The sequence below is a fragment of the Microdochium trichocladiopsis genome (assembly GCF_020744255.1).
Source record: "Microdochium trichocladiopsis strain MPI-CAGE-CH-0230 chromosome Unknown B0I36scaffold_14, whole genome shotgun sequence".
Classification (NCBI taxonomy): domain Eukaryota; kingdom Fungi; phylum Ascomycota; class Sordariomycetes; order Xylariales; family Microdochiaceae; genus Microdochium; species Microdochium trichocladiopsis.
The window spans coordinates 735,548-751,898 of NW_025763557.1; the positions used below are offsets into that span (position 1 = coordinate 735,548).

The window sequence follows — 16,351 nt, forward strand, 5'->3', positions numbered from 1 at the left end:
ACCGTCCATCTGCCAGCACTACGTTGCGCTGCAATAAACGAGAGTCGTTTCGGTCTCGAGCTCGGCAGGATCTGCTCATGCCGAAAACTGCCAGGTGCGCTTTTCTTTGGGCCGTCCCGGCTAGTCAATCGTCGCTCAGCTGCGGGCCTGCACCATTAATCCAATCCTCGGCGTGGTGGAAAAGACGCCGACGGAGTTACCGATGAGCTGGCACCCATGAGCCCACATGGAAACGAGGTTCAAACCCCCCAGGAGTCGGGTTCCTTGCCCTGAGACTTGTGAACATTGCATTCGGAATTATGAGAGCAGTATTATCTCAATTATTGCCGTGATCTTCAACTTCACCTTTCTTGCCAGTCCCCGACAACGACAACGACAATAACAATAATCACCACCACAACCATGTCATTCCCGTCCCCGTTGACGACGCTTGTCCGCAACCCACGCCTGCGACTCCTCGAAGCTCTGCGAGCAGGCTCGAAGCCTGTAATGACATTTCTCGGCCTGCCGTCGTTTCGCACCGCACAGCTCGTCGCGGCGACTGGTCTCGATGGCATCATCGTCGACTGCGAGCACGGCCACATCAGCGACGACGCGATGCACGCCTCGGTCAGCGCCATCGCCGCCCAGGGCGTCTCGCCGCTCGTCCGCCTGCGCATGGCACATCCAGACCTGATCAAGCGGGCGCTCGACGCCGGGGCCCACGGCATCGTGGTGCCCATGGTCCACACAGCCGACGACGCCCGGGCCGTCGTGGAGCATGCCAAGTTTCCACCTCACGGCATTCGGGGCCAGGGATCCGCGTTCCCCGGCTTCGCTTACGGAACTGACATTGCGACGTATATCAAGACGGCCAACCAGACACTGTTGACCTGCGTCCAGATTGAGTCGCGGCTGGGCGTCGAGAATGTCGACTCGATCTGTGCTGTGCCTGGCATCGGTATGTCCTTCCTTGATGCGAGGCGGTTCATGTCATAATCTAGCTCCCAAGTTGTATTACACACATGGCGCGGACTCAATGTCAAACAGCTGGTTGATTGGTTGATCTACTCATTAAATTGTGATACAAAGCATCTCCTCATTGGAATTGCACTAACCTGTCGAGGATGTCCTAGATATGGTCTTCATCGGACCCAATGACCTCAGCCTGGCTATCCTAGGGTACGTCCCGGCCCAGGGGAGCGAACCAGAGTTTGTTGCTGCCATTGACCAGGTTGTTGCTGCAGCAAGGAAACATGGGAAATGGATCGGGCGCCTTTCCAACAATGCGATTGCAGCGAAACAACATCTGGAAGTGTTTGACACGGTAGCTTTAGGTTATGATGTCCGCGCTCTGCAGAGCTGGTATACCGCCGAGTTGCAGGCAATCCGTTCTTGACTTGACAGACAGACAGCCAGGCAGACAGAAGAGGAAGCATTAGGCATATCAGAATAGAGGTTAGGTGTTTGTATGGTAGGCGTTGACCGTTTCTGCAGAACTCGCTATGGTCAGAAGTAGAGACACACGCGCGACAATAGCGGCATCCATAACGTGCCAGTGTCGATTCTCTCTTCATGATTAAGTCCAGAGTTTTCCTCCGCCGTCGTCTCACACATTGGTGAAACTCTTATATCTTTACTGCCTTTATACTAATCCTCCCAATCGATCTAATACCCCGACTCCGGAATGAAATCGCGACAACGTAGCGTGCATTACGATTCTGTGATTGTACGCCTTAGCCGATACTCCGCTTATGCATCTGTCCGAGCCAACCAGGCGCGCATACGCTTGTCGAAGCCTAAAAAGGCAAAGAATGCTAGGTTGTTTACGAGCGCTAGCACGCCGCAGAGAACACCCGAGAACATAACGACATAGCCATGCTCCATGATCCACTCGATGACGGCGAAGCCGAAGCTGAACGAGAGCGCTAGAGTATCGTCGGGCAGTTTAAGAGCTCTTGCAATACGGTTCATGCGCAGTAGGGTGCGGATAGTCTCAAAGCAGAACGTACCATAGTAGGATCCACCCACAAGACTGGCGGCGCCAGGAAGTAGGTGAAAGATCGAACCTGTGTTACATTGGCTGTGAGCCACTTCCTATTGTCGTGCATGGGATCGTACGCAACCCTACCATCCAGATCTACTCGGGCTACGGCGCGCAGGTCGTCGTCCCGAGCATCATGGGCTGGACGTCAATGGTACGTGGGTTGCCGGTGTGGCTGCAGGAGAGCATGCGCGACGGTGTGTCTCGCGAGCTTCTCAGCGCAATGGAGTTGCATAGTGCTAAGAAGTCTACGCACAGTCTGAAACCATATGGGTCAAAGGAGTCCGTGCCGGAGTCGTCGCATTTCACGGACACTGATCGTGGTCGCCACTGTAATGCTGACCGTCTATGAGTATTGTTAATCATTAACTAGTCTTACCTTCAACAGCAACAAGCCAATCTATGAGCAGCGCTAGATGTATTCACATAATGGCAAATCAAAATTCGTTGATAGTAAAGGTGAACATGTAAGGTTTGTATTTTCACGGAGGGCTTCACTATTCTAATGTCCCAACGACTCTTTCGATAATGTAAGCCTCTTCGTGTACGTGATATATCTCGGAAATTATCTCAGCCACGCTTTGAATGACCGTCTAGATATGGCAGGCCTGCCTGTAAGACCCTTTCCATTTGTCTCAGCGAGTCGTCCATAACCCCTATCTTACTGGTCAATATAGTAACGGAATTTGCCAAGTCACTGACCATTTGCCAGGCCTCTTTTACTGCCTGCTGTGAAGTAGCAGCACGCTGGCGGTAGACCTCGATCAGGTCGTCAGTATCTCGAATTTGTTCAATGCGGAGCTCTCGAGACGTAAAAGCACAAGCACACGAAGTGCTAGCTCGCTGCAGTCTGTAATTGGTCATCGTTGTAAAGAATGTATTCGGCACTTCTGGAATCAGGGGCTGTGTAAGATGGGACGGAGATTTGCAATCGACAAGTATCGTACTATATACTCTGCAGCTTCGATGCTGACTCTAAAGCTCTTTCGACGACTACTGCCCTATGCACCCCGCAGCTGCCCCACTAGAGGTCCCTCATTTTAACCCATGCATGCATTCGGAAAATAGCCAGGCGGGTCGATTGGGACCTCGCAACGCTCGAAAAAAGACTGAAATGGGCGGAGAAACAGAGCCCAAGTTGATTTCAGCTGCTGAAAATAATCTCAAGGCTCTCTGCAAACATAAGAGCACATCCTAAACACAAATATATAAAGCAGCAGACTCGTCAACCTGAACCAGAGAACAGCAGCTGTGACACCGGCGCAGTTGCAATGGCTGCTACCGCTACGAATCATGAAGATCCTCTGGGCCAGGACCTTGCGGCGAGCCTGGTACGAGAAGACTTCGCTCAGCATATTTTGGCTAACTGTACAGAAGTATCGCAACAATGGAACCAGCTCGTGGAGTGCACGATGCTGCCAGCCAATATCCACAGTTCCGACCCTTCTATTCTAGATGCTCTCCGCTCGCTGTACCGTCTCATTCATACCCCCCCCTCTTTCATCGTGGCCCGCATGGCGTACATTCGCTTGCTCGACCTCTTCGATACGATTGAAGATATTGTCAAGGCTGACAGAAGGAAAGACAAATTATACAGGCGGAACGGCATAGGCACCACTCGGCACAACGCCAGTATAGCAATTGACCTCTGCATATCTGCATTCCAGACAAGTAGGTCGGTCGTCTTGGAGACGAAACGTGTGGCCCGTCGCTGGCGCCGACTCGCAAAACCGTCCGTGTTCTTCCTCATGGTCTACGTAGAGGGACCAACAGAGGCCGCTGTGTAAGTGCGGCACGTCCCCGAGGATTTCCTTCAGACTGACTCAGCGCTCTCTAGTAAGAACTTCTCCAAGATAAGCGAGCAGAGTCTAGAGATGATGTCGCTGCAGATCTTCGAATCAGCACCACAGGCTCTTATAAGTGCCTGCCAGATTCTGGACCTTTCGAGATCTTGCAAGAGCAGGCAACGCCGGCCCCACAACCTCGGTTCAGTAGTCCCGAGTGCGAAGAGGCTCCTGGACAGTGAGAACCAGGGTTAGCCTAGCACAGCGTGTCTGCCTTGATCCGGTTTCGTGCTATATGCTCCACAATGTGTGGAGCTCAGTGTACTGCACATATCGTGGCAAGCACTAACTGACGCACCGAGCACATTGTGTAGTGCGCAGTGTGCAGTCCCAGTGGTGGAGTACCTGCAAGGATTAGTTGCCGCTCCGTCCTGGTTCACCATCACGCCGTGCAAAGTACATCGTGGAGTGCACAACGTGCCTGGCGTGTTCTGTCCAACGCCTTGTGGACGTAAATGACTCTGAGTTGAGACTAGCGGCTGGGCTGACATGAGCAGCGCTAGTGCCAGTGACACTAGTAGATACACGAAGGCGAAGTTCTTTCCTTCCAAAAGAATGACTGAGCGACCGCGTTGCCTGTACTAGTACCCCGTCGTAGCCATCTGCTCTGTAATTGGGTATGTCCAGGTCTGTAGTGAAGGCCAGCTGGTACATTTGAGCATCTCTGCCTGCGACACCCATGTAGCATCGTCCAAAGCGTGGCCCACCCACTGCACCAAGTACTGCAGTGTGAGATATTAGTTGTAACGGAGGACCCGAAAAATCCGCCTTTGCGTGCCGCATACGGCTAGTTCTCGCCCTCCCCGTAAGCCGATGATGCCAGACCGCTGAGATCCCTCCGGGATCTACCTGACAGTACGCAGCTCCGCTCTTTTGTCGATAGCGAGTCTGTACGGTTGGCTCTGGCGTGACCTATCGCCGCTTAGCATTAGGCAGTAAAAACGCAGGTGTTTGAGTAAAGAAACTCACCTCGACCATAATCTCCACTCGCAAGCGTGGGCGCTGGGCGGGCATAGCAGTAGAACCGTAGAGAGCTAGTATTGTTCAACGATGAGGAGCAAGAAATCTGAATTGAAAGGGGGAAAGTAATGGCCATCAGTCGTCCATGATCCACGTAGAAAGAGGGGAAGCTCGAGCTGGCTCCCGTGCGGACAACGCCCGCAGTCAACTGTCAAGGCCGAGCCCCTCCATATTGATATTCTGCATAGGCAATAGCCTCTCCTTTTCTCAAATATCTCATACATCTGCCTTTGAATAAACTCTACACACTCAACGTCGGCAACGACAAATTAGGTAGGACCACATAGGGCTACGACGATCTCAGCCTGCCACGATGTATCCCCAGCGTAGGCGCTCTGGGATGAAGACGTGACGCAATAGCGCGTATTTCAGGATCTAGCGTGACACGAGGTCAGGATTGAAGAAGTGTTCTGAACGAGAATAGGATCGTTTTGCGCGAGAAGTCGACCAAAGGTTGTTGAGCAGCACGGAAGACACGCTGAGGGCACAGGCGGTCATGCCGGGTGAGGGCGCTGAAGACGATGGAGCAGGCAAGCAGAGGGAAATGGCCGAGTCGTGGTAAAGTACTGTTTTTGCTGGACTCGTGTGGCTGGGCATCACGGTTCTGAATGTGGCCAGTCTCGTGCTTCTGGCAAGGGGGGCGTGATGGCGCATGCCATGTAATACCCTAGCTATGCCACTCGGACAAAGTGTCTCCAGCTCGGCAGATCCAAGTGGTGACCCGCAAAAGTCTGGACTAAGCGGCACGTCCGTAGCGATAACTCGCTGTTCACCCGTTAGCAGCCGCTGGGTAGCCTCTCAGACAAACGGCTCCTCTTCTCGCCTCGCCCTCCACCGGTTCGTTGCCTCTAATACATCCTCTCATACGTGGAACGACCACGCCTACTTCCGCCAGAACCCCTCCGAGACCTCCCACCCACTAACGTGCTACGGCGGCGACTAGGCTACCACCCCACGTGCGTGCACGTCCAAGTCGAGGAACCCCTAGAACAGCCCGCCGATGGTATCGTTCTAGAGCTCGCCCTCGTTGAAGGTGCCTATGGCGAGGAGCAGGTTTCACGGGTGGGGATTATATCGAGCTAGTCCTTATGCGAGGTGCGCCGCTGGAGGTCGGTCGGGACGAGCGCGGGCGGGAGGCGCGTAGGCGAGGCGGCGGATAAGGGCTAGACGCCGAGGGAGTCGATATTACAGCTCCAGTTCGGAGCGCCGGAGAAGCCGGAGACGCCGTTGAGGATAGCGCGGTTAGTGAGCATGCCGTGCAAGGCGTCATACTGAAGGAGTAGGATGAGGTAGTCTGACGAGAGTAGGAGGATAATAGTAGTAGTAGTAGTAGTAGTTGTAGTAGTAGTAGTAGTAGTAGTAGTAGTAGTAGTAGTAGTAGTAGTAGTAGTAGTAGTAGTAGTAGTAGTAGTAGTGGTGGTGGTAGTACTGTTCGAACCCCTGTAGGTTATGCGGCGTATGTTTTATAGGTTGTATATCTGGTCCGGTAGGGAGGGATGGGGTCCAAGCCTGGTCGCGACTATAGTACTCGGCCGGTAGACTACTAGGAAGGGCACTAGCTATAGATGGGGGAAGCAGGACAATACGCTACTCGGTCTCGTCCTAGTAAGGGACCATCCGTAAGACGCTAGGCCCCACGGGGCTGTCTCTTTGCGGCTCTCCTTGTTGCCTCTGTTGTACGTACTTGGGTTGTTCTGCCTTGCGTCGTCCTGGGGAGAATGCATTAATGCATGGCTAAAACTTGTACCCAGTGTGGCTTTCAGGTCCATACTTATGGCCCTCATCTGACGCCTTGGGCATCGGCACGCCGGGCGCCACAGTGTCGACCTTGACACAATCGAACGTGAAAAAGGGCGGGCGGAACTACCCGGAATTGGTCCCGACCTGGCTAAGCCAGCAGCCCTCGCCGAGATCAGCGAGCTGCAAGGCGGAGTCGCAGGTGGCGTTGGCCGCGTGACCTAAGAAGAGGTGGCGAACCACCCCCCACCCCTAGATAAGGAAGCTTGACCCCTTAGGAAGAAGGGCAAGCTTCAGCTTGATTCTATTACTGAATATACCTTTGCTCTGCCTGACTATCAATCCAACCCTATATTTGGACCTAACACGCAATTAGAGGATGATTACTCGCAGCTTGCTGATAAGCAATGTATCGTCAGGGGGCGTGGCGTCCTTAGCGTGGACGAAGACTTTTGGAGGCTACCTCCGTACCATACAATCACATGCAAACCTATTCACGGTCTGTTTGCACTATGTATTTACCTTGCCTAATATGCGACCGCGAGCACATCCGGGGCTCGTGTCTGGGGTCTGGGGAATGCGGAGGTGGCGTCAGTGCTCGATGCGACGCTTGTGTCTTTTTCACCCAGCCAAACACAAGCAGAAACGCCATAAATCCAGAGGCGAAAACCAAGAAAAGCGAGATTTTCGACTCTTAGGCGAGGTAGCTGAGCACTCGCTTCCCAATCCTTGTCCCGGAATCGACTAGCTTCGCTGTAACTTCCCTTGGTGGTGTTGATGGGGCCATCCTGTGCTTGTATGCATGTATTCCCCCAAACATGATGTGGCCCGTGGGACTCCTGATTCAACGGAGACGAATCGGAGTTGACCCAAAGCCAGGGTGGCGTACAACCAACAAACCTACAAATGTGGCGGCAAACGAGTAGACAGATACTTCCAGTGTGAGTCGAGAACAGGGTACGTAACTCGAAACTGCCATTGAGGTGTGTTGATGACAAACCAGTTGGATCTAACACCAAGGTTTGCAAGTTTTCCAAAGCCATGGCATGGAAGAGGTGCAGCGCGAGTAATTCCTCACCCTGCCAAACCAAGTGCTGGCCGTAGATGTCACAGCAGCTTGGTCTGTGGGCAGATTTTACACGGAGGGCCGCGAGAGTGGACGCCACCACCTCTAGCGGTGTTTATCCTAATTAAAAGAACTCACGAGCCTTGAGATTTAGTCGTGGCTTCCTTCAAGCATAACACTTTTGACATGTCCCCTGTAAGTGCTAAGGGGGGAATCTGCACGCGTGCACCCCGCAAAATAAACGAATTTGTCGATCGGCTCTGAAAGACCAAGTACCTCACCACCCATAACTCTCCTACTACTAAAGGCAAGTTGTTTATATAAGGTGGGCTGGGTAGTACTGCTTTCTATGACCTCTTTCAACTGCTACGTCTCGCTTGCGTGCCTAGTCCATCGCCTTGCTTTGTCGCTCTGTTCTCTAGAGCTTGATATGGATCTCGCTTCCATATACTTCGGCTTCTTTCTAGGCGTCTTCGTGTTTATCTTGCAAAGATTGTGCAGCAGACACGGAGCGTATGGAGACGCACACGGAGACTTCACAACGCGTACTTGTATATGATCTGGACAGAGGCATGGGTAAATTTCATATTTGCCATCGTCACATATCTGTACCTGAATAAAATCATTCCCGGAAGGTGAGTCCTAGTCATCCGGTAGTCGCACTCAGGGTCAATACTAACTAGCATCTCCAGTCTCCCGTTCTACTTGGTTTCTGGTAATTATAAATAGCATGGGAGTCCTGTGAGAAACTCTTGGACTAATAATTATGTAGTGACACTATGGGCAATCCAGACGCAACTCTTACCCCAAATCATTGCCAACCGCGCCGCTTGGTTAATGACTAGCTGGGGCAGAGCTAGAAGGCTGAAATGGGGTCTTGTGATTGTTATCGGGTGCATTGATATCGCCGTTTACTACATCTGGACTACCGCCCACATGCCAGGAGCTACACCTTCCCAGATTCATCTTAACCTTGTGTTCGAAAAAGCTGAGAAGTCTTTCTTCCTCGTCATTGATTTGGGGCTCAATGCATACTTCTTATATTTGGTGCGCTTCGGGCTGATTGCTCACGGGCTAGGCAAGTATTGGAGGCTCTTTAACTTCAATGCCGGAATGGTGGTTGTCTCTACGTCCATAGATATTCTACTACTTGGCTTCTTGAGCTTGCCAAACCCTTCCTTGTGAGCTTTTGGCCGCCGTGGCTCTTCCGCCCTTGATTCTTGCGTGGACAACTAACTGACTCTGTTCGCGCAGATACGTCCAATTCGCCCCTCTCGCATACATAGCCAAGCTGTATATCGAGCTCGTAATGGTTAATCTGATCTCCAAAGTTGTGAGAAGCGGTGCGGCTGAGCAAGGAGACGGCCGGTACGGGAGCAGCAGTCACAAATCTAACCCAACCAATTATATCACTTCCCGAGTTGTCGTGAGCGGCAGTCACGCCATGACGAAGTCGGGTAACACTATTTTGAGCAAGTTAGGAATAGACGCGCCAGCTCGTCAAGGCAGCTCTGGCTCGGAGATACATCTAGCCACAGATCCTGGCCCACATGGCATCACAAAGACGGTCGAGACTACAGTTGTGATGGACAATGGCGAGGATGGTCGCAGCGATAGGTCATCTAAGCAGAGTGTATAAGAGAGCATTGTGTTTGATAATCAATTGACCTGTCTCGTTTCCATGCGATGAGACAGAAGTTAATGTTGCTTACTACTATATTATACCGAACAACACCGCTCATCGTCTTCTCAATCGTGTCTGAGTTGAGTCTCGCAGACATCATCCCTCGGATTCATTCTATATTGCGTTGATATCTTTCTATGACTTTATGCAATCCACATCATGCCCAGCAATCCACTCAGCCTTCTGGGCCTGACTAGATGCGTTCGTGTAAATGAGTCTTCCAGAGCCAATAAACTTGTAGGGGTCGAGTTTAACTGCTTGCGTATAATTCAATTCCTCGTTCTGTTAGGCACCATAATAATTTGAGGCGCTCTTGGAGCTGCTCGAGGCTGGTCCTCTGGACTGGGGTGATGCGGAAGCCGTGCTGGTCCCAAAGTGTGGCCTCATCTAGGTCGAGGACATTCAGGCAGTAGCAGAAGAAGCGCTTGCTATATACCAGGTACCGGTCCATGCTTGACTTCCCCTGCAGCGGCCTGAATGGACGACCATGCGCATCCTGCTGCGTAGGGCTTGCAAGAAGGAGCCTTGTCATGAGGGGCATGCTACGTAGGCCATCGATGCAGCGGTGGAAGAACAGGTCATCTAGCGTCGATGAGGACGTGAGAGTAGTGGATCGCGGCGCTGGGCCGGGTAAAGAAGGTCTAGATTCGGACCGCAAGATCTTCCTCCCAAGCAACAAGCCCATTGCTGTAACTGCTTTACGTTGTTTTGGAATCCACAACATGTTTGTGTAACCTTTATGGCTTTAGTCTGCATGTTGAACTCGCCAACAACAGCTTAAATTGTTGAAGTATGGTGGACGGTGTCGAGCGATTGCATCATTTTCTCATCATCTTCAATAGTAAAGAGTGCCAGTGGCTCATTGCCAGGCGAGCTTGGAAGCTAGCACCAAATAGGTTTGTGTTTAGGGCAACCCGTAGATTTACACCAAATGTTAACGCACATTCCTGGTAACGGGTACACATGTTGTATTCATCAGCTAGTGCTCTTCCTCAGAGAAAAATGCATACAAGGCTATCTAGTCTACATTGATACAGACCTTGCCAACATGCTGGCCAGAAACCAGGTACTCATATGCATTTCGAACACCTTCATGGGTGAATGGGAAATCCTTCTCGACTGGAAGTTTTAGCTGTCGCTGAGAGACGAACCTAACCGCTTCTTCCAGGAGCTGTTTAGACCCGACCATGATGCCACGGACAACTGCGCCCTTGGAGAGAGCAAGGCCGGCAACATCAGGCATCTCCTCTTGCGACGCTTGAGCCAAGAAACCGATTACGTTGATAATACCACCGTAAGCGATTGCTTTGATGCTTTGGGCAATTGTACCAGAGCCGCCGTTCTCCACGATGTAGTCGACGCCCTTCCCTCCAGTTAACTCCAGAGCTTTGGCTGCCCAATCGGGTGTGCTCTTGTAGTTGATTCCGTGGTCGGCTCCGAACTTGGATTTAGCGAGCGCCAGCTTGTCGTCACTGGAAGATGTAATGATCACCGTAGCGCCTGCTGCCTTCGCTAGGATTGTAGCAGTGATCGAGACACCACCGGTTCCTAGGACGCATTAGCATGTAGTTGGCGAAGCGATGGAAGAGATTCGGCACCTTGACACAATACGACTTGCCCTGGGCGCAAAGGTAGGTTTCCATAGAAAGCGTTCCACACCGTGACACCCGTGCAGACCACAGACGCCCATTGAGAATAGGTTTGAGGAGAATCAGAAGGGACCTTGACGATGGCTGAGGCTGGCAATACTGCATATTGACGAAGTACACCGTCGATAGCGCCGCCTTGTCCATAGTTCCAGTCGCGTTGCGGACCGTAGAGGTTGGTGATATCGAATGATGCGACGACTTTGTCTCCTACACTCAGCTCTTGAATGCTTTCGCCGATCTCCGCGATGTCGCCAGCCATGTCGGAACATGGCACCACGTTGTCTGCAACTGGGAATGGATATTTCGACGTGGCAATGGCGATGTCGCGAAAGTTCAAAGAAACACTGCGGACCTTGATAAGGACCTCGTGCTTCGTGATCTTGGGGACGTCTTCTTGTTGCTGATAAAGACCGTCGAATCCGTTCCGATGTTTCAAACGGAAGACGGTGTGTTGAGCTGCCATGATGCGGAATTGAATTGCAATAAGCCTTATTGGGATTCTTGGTGAGATGGTTGAGGATGTCTGAGATGGAACGAAAAAGTAAGACGACACGACCTATATATTTATGTGGGCTCTAAGCACGATGGTGCAGTGCCTCGGATTGACCATTCCAAGAAGAAACATCGTTCGGAGAACAGCAATCACGTTACGTACCTTAAACGTCATAAGTTACTTGCTCATCAATCTGTGGGAAGTAACGGAATGTTACCCTTGGGCATACTAATAAGTGGGTCGGTATGGTTTATAATCAAGTTAGGGCTCCTCAGCAGTCTCACTGGGGCTGTTGGGGCTGTTGGGGCTGTTGGGGCTGTTGGAGCTGTTGGGGCTGTTGGAGCTGTTGGAGCTGTTGGAGCTACTTGAGAGCTGTTGGAGCTACTTGAGAGCTGTTGGAGCCATTCTACTTTCCCCTCCACATTCTCTATTACCACACAATGCCTAAAGTACACAGGTGTCCGCATTGCTCGCGCGAGTTCAAACGGCCTGAACATTTGAGACGGCATTGTCGCGCTCGTATGTCATGCTTACCTAATCATTGTTCAAACTCGGACTGATCTGAGTAGACACTGGAGAGAAGCCATACGTGTGCCACTGCGGAGCATGCTTCACCCGGAAAGATCTCCTTCGCCGCCATGAGGGACTCGCACATACAGACGTCTCCGAAGACCCTTTGCATTTGATTAGTGCGAGTTCGAGCCGGACGATGGGACTTGTCAACTTTCCCGCCAACGTCGAGCGTAACGATCAAGCAGGTACCGACATTGGCAAGCAAGCAGCTGAGGGCTGTAGCAAAAATATTTCCTGGCAACCATCGTCTCAAAACTGTATGTAAGACAGAGAGACCGTACGCTGGCGAATTGGGCGGACACGTTGTTAATTGAGAAGCAGATGCGTCCGAAGCAGAAGATCTAGACTTCGCCAGCTCACGAATGGATTTCGAAACCCTTACCCGAAGCCTAGGACTGCACATTGATTGGTTTGGGCCGGGTCTCTTTGAACCTGCCGCGGAGGCCATTCGGCAAGAGGACGTGCCTCCGGGACACGACGATCTACAGGTCAGTATGGCTCCAGTTGCAGAGAAGAGATCAGATGGCCCGATGCCGTTCACGTCCCGCCTTGTTGGTCATGCTACAGGCATGGGTTTCAACCAAGGTGAGGAACCGTTCTTGCCCTAGCTCCTTCCCTGTTTACCCACAGCAACGTAGAAAGGATCTCTAACCTCTGAATGAGACTGATCAGTTCAATTTGTCCGTCAAAATCCGAACACATCTCCGCTTATAATGACGGAAGACCGTCTCGGAAACCTACAAAGGAAACTTCAGCAGTTCAAAGATAGCTTGGCCGACATCAGTCTCCCCTCATGCCACACATTCACGAAATGTCTGTCCGCATGGGAGGAAACATTGGCAAGTCATCTACCGTACATTCACATACCAACATTATGTCTGAATGATTGTATTCCGGAATTAGTGCTGGCTCTTGCTGCTCTGGGTGCCCAACAACGATACGAAACACGCACGTCCTTGCTGCTCTTTCATGCTGGTAAAACCATTGCTCTCGAGCGAATACGCCTTACCCGCTTGAGAAATAAAGAAGCAAAACCTACGCCCGGGCTTGATCAGTCAGAAACCATCATTCAGTCTGCCAGCGCTCTCCTCACGCTAATTGTGCTCGCCACTTGGTCGGCAAATGCCGAACTCGTTGACGAAGCATTCGAACTTCATCGTCCTCTTATGTTCTGTCTGCGAGAGGACGGTCTGACCGACGAAGATGAGATGTCGAATCAGGACTGGTCTTTGTGGGCACTGTCAGAAACCCGCATTCGGATTAAGGCCATGGCCTTTTGCTTTTTGAATTTGCATACAATCGCATACGATCACCCGCCAGTTCTCTTCTGGCACGAGGTTGACCTGAAGCTTCCCTGTACAGTAAGAGAATGGCATGCAATGGAGGAGTTTCAGTGGCTTCTTGCTCGACAAGAGGTAGTAAACGAGCAGAGACGTTTCCCCGAATCACTGAAAGCGCTCTTGAGTTCGGATGGACAAACACCGCAGATGCAGCCTGCGCCCTCGCCTCTTGGAAACTACGTGCTTCTTCATGGGCTTCTTCAGCGCATTTACCTAATCCGACAGATTGCGGTTACACCGATTCTTCGAGAAGAAGACATCATCATTCTGCAGTAAGCAATTCTTGAGTGACAGCAGCTATTGAATTCACTTAGGATGAGCTAACGGCCTCATTCATCAACAGTAAAGCCCTTTCAAATTGGGCCACGACCTGGCAACGAACGTCCGAGTCCAGTCTCAACCCACGAGATGAGAACGGCCCCATCGCTTTCACATCTGTTGCCCTTCTCGGTCTCGCTCACGTCCGAGTGCATTTGGACATTGGGCCTTACCGAGGTCTAGCATACAAACTTCCGGCCCAGGTTGCCGCAGCTTTAGCAAAGGTCCCCTCTCCACAAATACAGCAGACCAAGAGCGCAGTTTCCGCGCTTCTATACTCGATCCATGCGCTCAGCATACCGGTTGCAATTGGCATCGAGTATGTGGTGCATACTCAAGCGATATTCTGGTGTTGTCAGCATTCACTTGGTAGTCTCGAGTGCGCGGTTTTTCTTAGTAAATGGCTGTATGCAATCTCTGCAGCAAAGGCAGTGCAAACTATGAATCGTGAGTCAAGCAAACAATCACTGTATACTTCAGCCCGAGATATCTGAAACGATACCTCTCAAGATGATCTGACTAACTGTTAACCTTCAGGATCTGAGGAATATGTACTACACTGCCTACGACAAGTATTAACTGAAGCCGTATCTTCGGCCGATTGGGGAGATATAAATACGAGTTTGTGGCTAGAAGATGCATTCCACATGGGGCTTGCCGTTCTGCGAATCTGGTCGAGGGTGTTCAGCAATAGTTCGGCATGGCCGATCACTGTCACAATTGGAAAGAGTCTAGCGATCTATGCTGATACCTACGAGAACCGCGGGTTGGATATGTGAGAAATCTGAGTTGGTAAGGGGAGCTTCTTTTGTCTGTTCCCTTTGATCGCTTAAGTGCAGAGTTCAAAGGCCGAGCTCGTATCATACCAGTTTTCGCCGATTTTAGTTCACGTGATTTGTATCAAGCCTCCGCCAACAGCCAGCTTTCAACTTCTCCCACTAATACCTTGCCTTGAGGAACGAAAGCGCCTTGAGGAACGAAAGGACTATGCCTTGAGGCAGGTGGGAATGATTGTACGCGATAGGATTGTTGCCACTTAACCCTTATACGCCCACAATTCATCAGATTTTAACAGTTGAAGCTATGTACATCCAGAGCCACCACCTTCCCCGGTTCAATATACATTCCACTAACAGGGGCTGCCTCCGTTCCACTGGTAACGACGTATAGAGTATTCTTATCCTTCCTAGTTCTTCCGAACGCAGCTGAGGTAGAACTAGGGACCACGGTCGAATTCAAGTTACCAGCGATAACCTTTCTGTCTCCGTGAGATTGAACTTCATAGATGACGTTCCCTTGGCTGCCCGCAAGGTATCCGACTCCTGACCGAACAGCAAGATCGTCGGAGATAATGTTTGCAGCTAGTACTTCGTACGGCCCCTTCGCTTTCCCGGTAACTAGGTCCACGGGAACGCGGCCGTAAAGCGCTTTAAAAGTATTCGTAAAGTACAGATAGTGCCCGATCAACCTTATGCCGTTGGCGCCGACAGGCAATATGGCGTTCGGCGGAGGCTGCAACAGTTCGTCGTCGAGTGCCACAGTATAGTCTCCAGTCCGCGTATCAACACGGAAGACGCGACCACTGGCGCAATCGCCCGTGAGGATAGTGCCAGCCCGAGAATCCAGAGTTGTCATGCCGTTGAGGTACAGAGCGTCAGGCATGTCGGTAACTTTGGAAACCTTGGCTCTACCTCCACAGTTGTTGAAGTCTAACTTCCACACTGAGAATGATTACGGAACGGCACGGAATGGTTCAAAAGTGATGTTCCCCGCGTTCACCGTAAAATGGTCTGGTGCAGTTTCGGTGATACCACCCAGGCCCGAATAGCCAGCGAAGTGGTGTATGAGCTTCGGAGAGGCCGGATTGAATGGGTCAATTTCGTACAGCTCGGGCCGATCGGATAAGGTAACGAGAAGATTCCCGTTCTTACGCACAGCGATATTCTCGATCCGGGTGCCATTTTCAAATTGATAGAGAGTGCGTGCATTGACTTGATCAGAGTGATGTCCATTCTCTGCGGTCAGAACTGGGGATGCCGTGACGGATGCCATGACGGATGCCAACAAGGCGGGGAGTAGAATGAAACCTGAGGAAAGCATTATATTGAAGAGATGAGGATAAGATGTTGACCTTTCACCAAATGCGGCTCAGTATGTTCGTGCAGCTCTTATGAGCATTGCAAGACCGGGACACTCGGCTCGTAATTTAAAAGCATGTATTCAAGCCGGCGCCCCTGGTCAATAAGAACCCCTAATTTGTCATCGTCAAGTTAACTAACACTTGAATTATTAATCATAGAAAGTGTTGCTCTAAGCGGAGGAGATGAGCACGGGTGCCGTAATAACGAGACCCTAGTCACGGCTAAATCAGCTAATTCTACCAAGGTTACTAGTTGTATCATCATTACGGAGGTCGATTTCAAAAGTTTTGTCCCACGATAATGACGCCACACCCTGTCAGCTACATGAAGATACATAGAGGTCTTGCTAGCCTAGTTAGTACATCTGCTAAAGTCCCTATAGCTCTAAGGGGTATGGGCACTATAGCTAATTTACTAGCGACTGCATATCCACTGTAGGTCATGGGCTTATAGGGGACTTAAG

General features: G+C 51.2%; 5 protein-coding genes across 5 annotated transcripts; 3 read left to right on the forward strand and 2 right to left on the reverse strand.

Moving 5' to 3' along the window:
- Positions 1 to 280: 280 nt before the first annotated feature.
- On the forward strand, positions 281 to 1,378 carry B0I36DRAFT_399366 (2,4-dihydroxyhept-2-ene-1,7-dioic acid aldolase; the record flags this gene model as incomplete). The annotated part of the gene is made up of 2 exons (XM_046161641.1): positions 281 to 940; positions 1,116 to 1,378. Exons 1-2 carry the CDS (start codon positions 403 to 405, stop codon positions 1,376 to 1,378), a joined length of 801 nt encoding a protein of 266 aa, XP_046004889.1. The 5' UTR covers positions 281 to 402.
- Positions 1,379 to 8,120: 6,742 nt separating this feature from the next.
- Positions 8,121 to 9,329, forward strand: B0I36DRAFT_378349 (uncharacterized protein; the record flags this gene model as incomplete). Its single annotated transcript, XM_046160669.1, is given in 4 exon segments — positions 8,121 to 8,165; positions 8,183 to 8,325; positions 8,437 to 8,871; positions 8,945 to 9,329. 4 exon segments carry the CDS (start codon positions 8,121 to 8,123, stop codon positions 9,327 to 9,329), a joined length of 1,008 nt encoding a protein of 335 aa, XP_046004890.1.
- Positions 9,330 to 10,392: 1,063 nt separating this feature from the next.
- B0I36DRAFT_256348 (uncharacterized protein) lies at positions 10,393 to 11,486 on the reverse strand (the record flags this gene model as incomplete). Its single annotated transcript, XM_046150932.1, has 2 exons — positions 10,393 to 10,922; positions 10,973 to 11,486. 2 exons carry the CDS (start codon positions 11,484 to 11,486, stop codon positions 10,393 to 10,395), a joined length of 1,044 nt encoding a protein of 347 aa, XP_046004891.1.
- A 1,316-nt stretch (positions 11,487 to 12,802) lies between these two features.
- B0I36DRAFT_378351 (uncharacterized protein) lies at positions 12,803 to 14,526 on the forward strand (the record flags this gene model as incomplete). The annotated part of the gene is made up of 3 exons (XM_046160670.1): positions 12,803 to 13,701; positions 13,773 to 14,194; positions 14,285 to 14,526. 3 exons carry the CDS (start codon positions 12,803 to 12,805, stop codon positions 14,524 to 14,526), a joined length of 1,563 nt encoding a protein of 520 aa, XP_046004892.1.
- A 189-nt stretch (positions 14,527 to 14,715) lies between these two features.
- On the reverse strand, positions 14,716 to 15,799 carry B0I36DRAFT_399387 (uncharacterized protein; the record flags this gene model as incomplete). Its single annotated transcript, XM_046161642.1, has 2 exons — positions 14,716 to 15,460; positions 15,488 to 15,799. 2 exons carry the CDS (start codon positions 15,797 to 15,799, stop codon positions 14,816 to 14,818), a joined length of 957 nt encoding a protein of 318 aa, XP_046004893.1. The 3' UTR covers positions 14,716 to 14,815.
- Between the last annotated feature and the right edge of the window lie 552 nt (positions 15,800 to 16,351).